This window comes from Oratosquilla oratoria, chromosome 6, assembly GCF_046742065.1.
Source record: "Oratosquilla oratoria isolate Oo_2021 chromosome 6, ASM4674206v1, whole genome shotgun sequence".
NCBI classification, from domain to species: domain Eukaryota; kingdom Metazoa; phylum Arthropoda; class Malacostraca; order Stomatopoda; family Squillidae; genus Oratosquilla; species Oratosquilla oratoria.
Genome location: NC_134782.1, coordinates 68,815,510 through 68,826,116, shown reverse-complemented (window position 1 = coordinate 68,826,116; position 10,607 = coordinate 68,815,510). Strand labels below are relative to the sequence as shown.

At 42.8% G+C, this 10,607-nt stretch overlaps 1 protein-coding gene across 3 annotated transcripts in view; it reads left to right on the top strand.

Moving 5' to 3' along the window:
• The window catches only part of LOC143026572 (uncharacterized), a 79,889-nt gene that overhangs the window by 47,212 nt on the left and 22,070 nt on the right, over positions 1 to 10,607 (top strand). For all 3 annotated transcript variants that reach the window (XM_076187193.1, XM_076187195.1, XM_076187194.1), the window contains exons 9-10: positions 1,688 to 1,842; positions 4,117 to 4,382. In XM_076187193.1, the coding sequence (XP_076043308.1) occupies positions 1,688 to 1,842; positions 4,117 to 4,382 (421 nt within the window). The remainder of the gene's footprint in view (positions 1 to 1,687; positions 1,843 to 4,116; positions 4,383 to 10,607) is intronic.

Below are 10,607 nucleotides of genomic sequence, written 5' to 3'. Positions count from 1 at the left end.
TTACCACTGAAGAAAAAGTAATGGTGGTAACATATTTATATAAGTTCCTGAGGGAATCCATGAACACACTGTGTAAGAGAAAAAATAGAGGCCAATATCTATATCTATCTTCATACCTATATATCTATATAATGTGATGTAAGAAAAGGAGGGGGCAGGGGATGGGTAGGTAGGAATTGGTTATTTGTGAATGGTATTTTGATGCAACCCGAAGGAATTTCTCCCTGTCTTCTTTTTTTCTGCATGTGGGTATGGAGAAGGGGGGATTGGCAATTAAATGGAGTGGCTTTGCTATGGATGTACTGTGTATTGGTACATTGCCTCTGACCCAGGGCAGTGGGCAAGATACAGGGATGACCCATGATCCATGAAAAGCTAAGATGAGAGGGAAAAAAAGGGTGATGGATGGGTGTAGGGTGGGTGGGGATGAAATAGATGGGAGTGGGCATGTGACTTTTTACTTGGCTACCTCCATTGTAAGGGGAATGGTAGGTAGCTCAAGCCCCAACACCATACTCATCCAACACCCTTTTGTTCCCCTATTATCTTAGCTTCTTTTGGATTAAGGGCCATATGTAACTAACTTTATGAAAATGTTTTATTATTGCAGTTCAACTGCACTTTGGTTAGTTGAATTGTACATATACATACATACCAATGGCTTTTTCCCACATACAAGGGAGGTAGTCAAAGTCAAAGGGATAAATCCACTCCCACCCATTTCATCCCCACATACTACACTTCTATGCACCACTACCATTCACAACCCCTCCCTCCCTCTTTTCCTGGCTCTTCCTGGATGACAGGTCATCCCTGCATCTCATCCACTGCCCTGCATCAGAAGCACTGCAGCAAAACACAGAACATCCACAGCAAGGCCACTTCATTTAATCGGCAACCCACCCTTCTCCATCCCCTCATGCAGAAGAGGAAAAGACAGGGAGAAATCCCTTTGGGCTGTGTCAAAATATCATTCACACATACTTCCTAACCCCCCATCCCACCCACTCCCTTATTTTAATAATAAAATATTTTCATGAAGCTTTGTATGACCCTTAACCCCTTCCATACGGTGCCGCACACGTAGGCGTCATGGACTTAGATCTCGGTGGCAGCAACCAATGCCAGCCGTACGACGTGTCGTAATAATACTCGCATCATAAAATATAGTCACCGCTTATATCGATCGTTCTCTCTTCACCCGTGAATTTTGATAACCATAGAAAATGCGATTACAAAAGAATTAGAAAGAATGTCATTATGGAGGGGCGACTACAATAAATATAATCAAGACGCCGATATGGCAGCCTCGCGAATACACTCGCTCCCCATGACGCCTACGTGTGCGGCACCGTATGGAAGGGGTTAAGATGAGAGAGAGAAAAGGGTGGTGGATGGGAGTAGAATGGGTGGGAGTGGATGCATGCCTTTGACCTGGCTACCTCCGTTATTAGTGGGAAAAGGCCCTTTGTATATAGATAGATTGCAGTTCACAAATGTTTCATGAAAGTTTGCACTGACATGTTTTTTAGAACTTGAATATTTTCATGTAGTTGAAACATGCTAAAGTATATTTGAATTTGTGTTCTTCTAAGATGAAGGTCATGAAATGTTCTGTAGGTCTTTTTAAATTTGGAACTATAGAGTACATATATTCTGACATGTTCTCAAATATTTTTTATTTCAGCAAAGTCCCATAGACCCTCAACCTAACTTTAGTGGTGATTCACAAGACTCTAGAGGCTACACTTCAATTAGTGTACGGGAACCACTAGCCAATCTTAAGGCTCAGGGACCTGCACCTCCATTGCAGCCATTGATGCAAGGTTTAGAGGGAGAAGGGTAAGTTTTAGTAATGGAGATCTTCATTGGTTTGAATATATACATTTTTAGAGTGGACAAAAGAGAGTGAAGAGTTGGTTGCTGTACTTGTAGAATATAAGATTAATCTGGTGCACTTGTTTCCCTTCCCAGGTTAGTTATCCAAAATGAGGTCATTAAACCTTTTCTTTTGGGTTGCCAAGCTTTCAAAAGTTGGAAGACATATTTTGTATTGTAAAAGCAGCAGCCTCAAATTATATGATATTCATCCCTTTTATTTTTACACAAAATTTTTGTACATGCTGTTATATTATAACAGCTAGGTGAAAACACAAATTATACCTGTCTATTTCATTCTTTATGCACACAATCATAACCTATTTATGCTTGGAGTTCCTCTATAGTTGAATAAAATCATTAGACATACATATACCAAAGGCTTTTTCCCCCTTATAAGGGAGGTAGCCAAAAAACAAAAGCATAAAAACCACTCCCACCCATTCCATCTCATTAGACATGAGCAAGAATAAGACTTCTAGAGTATAACATGGGCATATGTGGTTTAGACAAGACTGTCTCAACCCATTAGGTATATAGTTTCCCCCGTAGCTGAATAGAATCACTTGGCATTTGCCAGAATAAAAACTGTAGTGCAACATGGGCACATGTATCTATTCTGTATACCAAATGCAACCACCCACCCTGACCCATCCCACTCCCATTTAGCACCTATTTCTTCCCCTTCTGTCTTAGCTCCTTGTGGATGAAGGATCATCCTTGCCCACTGCCCACTTCCCAGGTCAGAAGAAATGCAGCAAGACACAGCACATCCACAGCAGAGCCCCACCACTTCATTTACATGGCAACCCTTCCTCATTGTCCTCTCTTGCAAAAATAGAGAAGTGGAGAAATCCCTTTGCACTGCATCAATTTGTACTCCAATCCCAACCATTCTCCACTTACACCTCTCTTACCTTTTCCCTTTCCTACATACATACATACATATACCAAGGCTTTTTCCCCCTTACAAGGGAGGTAGCCAAAAAGGAAAAGGCATAAAATCACTCCCACCCATTCCATCCCTGAATACACTCCGCACCCCTCCACTCTCCCTCTCATCTTAGCACCTCCTGGATGACGGGTCATCCCTGCACCTTGTCCACTGCCCAGGGTCAGAAGCAGTGTCGCAAGACACAGCACATCCACAGCAAGGCCGCTTCATTAGATTGGCGACCCCCCCCCCCTCTTCGTCCCCCCATGCATAAAGGAGAAGACAGGGAGAAATCCCTTTGGGGGCTGCGTAAAAAATTGCTCACACATACTACCTCACCTTCCATCCCCCCGCCCATTCCACCTCATGCATCACAACATCATCCATATACAACCATTCTCCATTCACCCCTGTCTTCTGTCCTCTCCCGTCCTTCCTCAACAGACATTCCCCTCTTCCCCAAAGCCCCCTTCACCCCATCCATCCACCTCACTTTCCTACTCAACAGATATTCTACTTTTACTCAAGGCACCCCCTCACTCTATCCATCTATCTCATCCTCAGTCTCCCCCTCATGTTCACTTATCCACCTCTGGCTTTCACTCTTTGCTACTCTTTCATCACTCATTCTTTCTGTAATCCCAAACCATCTAAGTATTCTTCCAATAACCCTGTCTGTCAGCTCCCTTTCCCACCTCATTCTCCTCTACACCTCATTACTCATTCTGTCCATCCTTGTAACTCCCACCATACAGTTTATCACAATCACGTTTAGATTTCTCCTTTCTGCCTTCCTTAGATTTCAAGTCTTTGTCCCAAGCAGTGTCAGTGCCACATTGACCCCATCATGCAGTCTTCTCTTTGCATCCATCCTGAGATTCCTGTTTCTCGTGATACTTCAGTCCCCAAGACATTTACTTGCTCTTCTTAACTTTACAGTTTACCTCCAATCCCAATCCTCCATTCTCTACTGCATGTGACCATAGATATTCACTTCTAACCTTCCTCCTTTAAGACTGCAGATTGCAGTTTGTTGTCAGTTTCACTCCCTGCATTCAGTTCATAGTAGGGTCCAGTCCTATTGATTTTTTTTTTTCTTTTCTTTTCTTTTCTTTTCTTTTCTTTGCACAGTGGTAACCGATAGACAACCTATGCTTAGGGCCCATGTTCAAGACTGTTGCAATTGTGGGATTAGTTACTTTTTGTAATTTAGGTTACCGACTACAAACTGATACTTGGAAGATAATTTTATCTTTTGTTTATCAAGCTAAGAAAACTACAATTTGTACACATTTTCTCTTCAGGTACTACATGACGGTATCAGATGATTCTGCGGATGAAATGTATGCCTGCATCTATGAGGGTGGACAAGGTGGTGTTGGAAGTGAAACCTATGCCCAGATAGAGCCACGCACTGCTTCTCCCCCACCTCCATTCCCAACAGTTACTTCCTCGCAGACAAGCTCAAGTCAAAGTGTCAGTGTGGTGGACACTGGCATGACGTCATCTCAGCCACCACCAGCACCCCCAAGTGTAGACAGTCTCAGGCATGTTCTTCACTCCAGACAAGGTACATATATATACTTTACTGAGGGACCTTATATAACCCTTTGTCTATTTAATTAGGGCAGACAATTATTCCCCCATGATGCCCATTTTTCTCACACAAAAAAAAAAAAAAGTAAAATTATCAAATTTCCATAGGTAATGAATGTCTGAATTTCATGATAATGGTACTAATGTTCGTGTAAAGTAAAAATTGAGATTCTCATTGATCTTCTTGGCATTTTCACTTTTTTGTTAAATAAAATACCATGAGAAAATGGGGAAATTTGGCTTTGATATTTACAGATTCTGCTTTTTGTACCAGTGTACATCAAAACATATATTTACTTGTATGAATGTATAAAATTTGTAAGACTTAGCATTAAATAATTAATATTATAAGAAATATGCATTTGGACAGGAATACACATAATAGTTTTTAAACCTTTAGAATTTTTGTAACCAGTATATTACAAGGTGAATCAAGTAGAGAAGAAAAGGTGAAAGGTGCAAATGGAGAGATGATAATGGAAGAGAAGGCAGTAAGGGGAAGATGGGCAGAATATTTTAGGGAGTTGCTAAATGTGAAGGAGGATAGGGAGGGAAAGATAGTTGCAGTGGGAAATGCTAAGAAAATGACTGTGATGAGTGAGGAAAATGGAGGAGAAATAAGGAAGGATGAAGTGAAGGCAGTTGTTAAGATGATGAAAGCAGGTAAGGCACCTGGTCTGGATGGATGCCATGCAGAATGTCTAAAAAAAGGAGGTACAGTGATGGTGGACTGGCTGGTGAGGTTATTTAATGTTTGCTGGAGAGAGGGTAGAGTGCCGGAGGACTGGAGGAGTGCCTGTATAGTTCCACTTTACAAGGGAAAAGGGGACAAGTGTGAATGTAGTAGTTTCAGAGGGATTAGCTTGTTAAGTGTAGTTGGGAAGGCTTATGGGAGGATCTTGATTGAGAGGATTAGGAGAGGAACAGAGGGAGTAATTGGTGAGGAACAGTGTGGATTTAGGACAGGTAGAGGTTGTGTAGATCAGATCTTTGTGGTAAGACAAATATGTGAGAAAGCTATAGGAAAGGGGAAGGATGTTTTTTGGGCTTTTATGGATCTGGAAAAGGCTTAGGATAGGGTAGACAGAAAGGCACTGTGGGAGGTACTGCAGATATATGGGATAGGAGGAAAGCTTCTAGGAGCTGTCAAGAGTTTTTATGAGAGTAGTAGAGCTTGTGTCAGGATTAGAAATGGAGAGAGTGAGTGGTTCGAGGTAAAAGTAGGACTTTGTCAAGGATGCATTATGTCACCCTGGCTGTTCAACTTATACATGGATGGGGTAGTGCAAGAGGTAAATGCAAGGGTAGTGGGTCAGGGATTGAAGATGGTTAAAGAAAATGGAGAAAAGTGGGAGGTGAGGCAGCTGTTGTTTGCGGACGACACTGCACTTGTGGCAGGATCGGAGGAGGGACTGAGGAAGTTGATGACAGAGTTTGGGAGAGTATGTGATAGAAGAAAGCTAAAGATAAATGTGGGTAAAAGTAAGGTGATGAGAAGTACAAGGGGTGAAAGTGGCAGTAGACTGGAAGTGAGCATTAAGGGAGAGCGACTGGAGGAAGTGGATAGCTTTAGATACTTGGGTGCAAATGTGGCAGGAAAAGGTGGAGTGAAGGTGGAGGTAGAATGTAGGTTGAGAGAAGCGAGTAAATGCCTTGGTGGATTGAAGAGTGTAATGAGGAATAGACATTTGGGAATGGATGCTAAGAGGAGACTGTATGAAGGAGTGATTGTGCCAACATCACTTTATGGGGCAGAAACATGGAACATAAGTGAGGAAGAGAGAAGGAGTTTGAATGTGTTTGAGATGAGGTGTGTGATAAGTATGATGGGGGTTACTAGGCTAGATAGAGTGAGAAATTAGGAGGTGAGGAGGAGAACAGGGGTGGAAAAGGAGCTGGGAGATAGGGTTGATGAAAGAATATTAGGATGGTTTGGACACATGGAAAGAATGAGTGAAGAAAGACTAGTAAAAGAGGTATGGAAGGCAGATGTGGAGGGAGTGAACATGAGGGGACGTCCTAGGATGAGGTGGATGGATGGGGTGAAGGGGGCTTTGGGGAAGAGGGGAATGTCTGTTGAGGAAGGACGGGAGAGGACAGAAGACAGGGGTGAATGGAGAATGGTTGTATATGGATGATGATGTGATGCAGGAGATGGAATGGGTGGGGGGTGGGGTGTGAGGTAGTATGTGTGAGCAAAATTTGATGCAGCCCGAAGGGATTTCTCTCTGTCTTCTCCTTTTATGCATGGGGGACGGAGAGGGGGGGGTCGCCAATTTAATTAAGCGTCCTTGCTGTGGATGTGCTGTGTCTTGCGACACTGCTTCTGACCTAGGGCAGTGGACAAGGTGCAGGGATGACCTGTCATCCAGGAGGTACTAAGATGAGAGGGAGGGTGGAGGGGTGTGGATTGTATTTAGGGAGGGAATGGGTGGGAATGGTTTTATGCCTTTTCCTTTTTGGCTACCTCCCTTGTAAAGGGGAAAAAGCTTTGGTATATGTATGTATGTATGTATGTATGTAAGTAATAATTTGTTTGGTACAGTAGACAATACAAAAATAAAATCAATATTCTTTGGCCATGTTCTGGAAAGAACTTTTGAAATACTTGATATGGGATTGTGTGAAACCCATTATACCTTTTAGTTTTGTGTGGTTATCCGTCCTCGCATTCTGTAATTTTGATCAAACTAGTTTTACACCAGTATTATCATAGCAATGTACAGGGCAGAAACATGGAACATGAGAGATGAAGAGAGAAGGAGTTTGAATGTGTTTGAAATGAAATGTCTGAGAAGTATGATAGGGGTTACTAGACTAGATAGAGTGAGAAATGAGGAGGTGAGGAGGAGAACAGGGGTGGAAAAGGAGCTGGGAGATAGGGTTGATGAAAGAGTATTAGGATGGTTTGGACACATGGAAAGAATGAGTGAAGAAAGATTAGTAAAAGAAGTGTGGAAGGCGGAGGTGGAAGGAGTGAATATGAGGGTGCGTCCTAGGATGAGATGGATGGATGGGGTGAAAGGGGCTTTACAAAAGAGAGGAATGTCTGTTGAGGAAGGACAGGAGAGGACAGAAGATAGGGGTGAATGGAGAGGGGTTGTGTATAGATGAGGCTGTGATACATGAGGGGGAGTGGGTGGGGGATGGGGGGTGAGGAAGTATGTATGAGAAAAATTTTGACGCAGCCCGAAGGGATTTCTCCCTGTCTTCTCCTTTCCTGCATGAGGGGACAGAGAGGGGGGGTCGCCAAATTTATGAAGCGGCCTTGCTGTGGATGTGCTGTGTCTTGCAACACAGCTTCTGACCCAGGGCATTGGACAGGATGCAGGGATGACCCATCATCCAGGAGGTGCCAAGATAGGAGGGAGGGAGGAGGGTGGAGGGGATTGGAATATATGGGAAATAAAATGGGTGGGAGTGATTTCTATGCCTTTTTCTTTTTTGGCTACCCCCGTGTAAGGGGGAAAAAGCCTTTGGTATATGTATGTATGTATTACCACCTCCAGAAGCTGAAAAGGAAATAGTCTTATCCTTAATGTCCAGATCATCATCAAACTGTTCCTCAGTTTCTGAATCTTCAGAAGCCAAAATTTCTTCTATTATCTCATATGTTACCTGCCTGTGTCTGTGGGAACCTGTCATCTTTGTGTTACCACTCATCTCTGTAGTAATAATTCATGAATTCATGATAGTACAGCACAGGTTTCGTCTTACTAGATCTAGTCACATGTATTTTACATGTTATCATATTTCATGTCATTATTACTTCATATCATATACTTTCCTCTACACACTTCCATTACATCAGTGTCAACTGTAACAAATGGAACTTACTTGAGAAAATACTTGAAAGTCATAGGCAAATGCATTTGTTTACATTCACGCAATCAGCTGATCAGTCAGGTGATACACAGTGATAAACTGTCAACAACATAGATGACAAATTTCAAGCATCACAACACCACACCATATTTCTGTTTCCACTCTGAAGCCTCTATATTATGTTTATATGTTGTATTCATAGTATGAGTGCATAAACGTGGCTGACAAGTGCAGTTAATGTGACACCTATGGTGGTCACACTTTTATTACGTATTATCACATTTTCCACATTTCATTACCATATTATGGGTATTTTCTTCTGCAGATACTGGCATTCTATCATAATTAGCTGGTTAGCTGTAGCATACATACATATAACAATGACTTTTTCCCCCTTACAAGGAGGTAGCTAAAACAAAGTCATAAGATCCACTCTGACCCATTTCATCCCCACATACTCCACTCCCATTCACCACCCCTCCCTCCCTCTTGTCTTGGTTCCTCCTGGATGAGGGGTCATCTGTGCATCTCGCCCACTGCTCTGGATCAGAAGCAATGCAGCAAGACACAGCATATCCACAGCAAGACCACTTCATTTAATTGGCAACCCCCCCATCTCCATTCCCCTATGCAGGAAAAGAGAAGATGGAGAGAAATCCCTTTAGGCTGCATCAGAATATTCACTCATACTCCCTAGCCCCTACCCATCCCCCACACACTCCCTTCCATGCATTACAGCATCATCCATACACAACTATTCTCCACTCACCCCTATCTTCTGTCTTCTCCCTTCCTTCTTCAACAGACACCACCCTCTTTCCCAATGCTCTTTTTACTCCCTCCATCTCCTCCATAGTTGCCCCCTCATGTTCACTCCCTCTACCTATGCCTTCCACACTTTTAATAGTCTTTCTTCACCCATTCTTTCCATGTGTCCAAACCATCCCAATACTCTTTCATCAACCCTATCTCCCAACTCCCTTTCCACCCCCATTCTCCTCCTCACCTCCTCATTTCTCACTCATTCCAGCCTGTCAACCCCTATCATACTTCTCAGGCACCTCATCTCAAACACATTCAAACTCCACCTCTCTTATGCTCCATGTTTCTGCCCAATACAGTGCTGTCAGCACAATCACTCCTTCATACAATCTCCTCTTAGCTTCCATTCCCAAATGTCTATTTCTCATTACACTTTTTAATTCCCCAAGGCATTTATTTGCTTCTCTCAATCTACATTCTACCTCCAGCCCCACTCCTCCCTTTCCTCCCATATTCACACCCAAATATCTAAAACTATCCACTTTTTCCAGTCTCCCTTAATACTCCCAGTCTGCTGCTACTTTCACACCATGTACAAGCACATTGTTGTCAGCAAACAACTGGCTTATCTCCCATTTTTCTCAATTTTCTTTAATCATCTCCAATCCCTGGCCCATTTACCTCTCACACCACCTAATCCATGTATAGATTGAACAGCCAAAGTGACATAACACCTCCCTGGCAAAGTGCCACCATTACCTCAAACCACTCACTCTCTCCATTTTTAATTCTAACACATGCTCTACTACTCTCGTAAAAACTCTTGACAGCTCTCAACAGCTTTCCTCCTATCCCATATATCTGCAATACCTCCCTCAGTGCCTTCCTGTCTACCCTGCCTTTTCCAAATCCATAAAGGCCCAAAAAGCATCCTCACCTTTTCCCAAAGCTTTCTCATATACCTGCCTTACCACAAGAATCTGATCCTCACAACCCCTACCTAACCTAAACCTACACTGTTCCTAATCAATTACTCCCTATGTTCCTCTCCTAATCCTCTCAATCAAAACTTTTCATAAGCCTTCTCAAATACACTCAACAAACTGATCCCTCTGAAACTAAAATCTTACCTGTGGGCAGGGATCCAGCATCTGCACTTCCCTTCTTCTCTTGAATTTCCTTTGTTTCCTCTTCCCGTAGACCCTCGAGAGCTTGAAATGAGTTTTTGCAATCGAGCGGGGCTGGTGAGAACTTTTTCCCATCTTTCCACATCTTATTTTTCACCGTTATCCATCCAGGCTCCATACTTGATTTGTCTTCCGTATTTTAGGCATTCGAGTGGAGAACTCGATTCTCCTCTTTAACCACTTCCATACGGTGATGCCTACGTAGGCGGCATGAGGAGCAAGTGGGTACTCGATGATGCCGACGTCGCTATCTTGATTATATTTATTGTAGTCGTACCTATGTAATTTCCATTCTCTCTAAACTGGCTTCATCAATTTTCTGTGGTTATCAAAATACACGGGTGAAAGAGAACGAACGATTGAGCACTGACTTTATTTTTTATAATGCGATTATTATGACACAACATCGCACGTCGGGCAGCTGA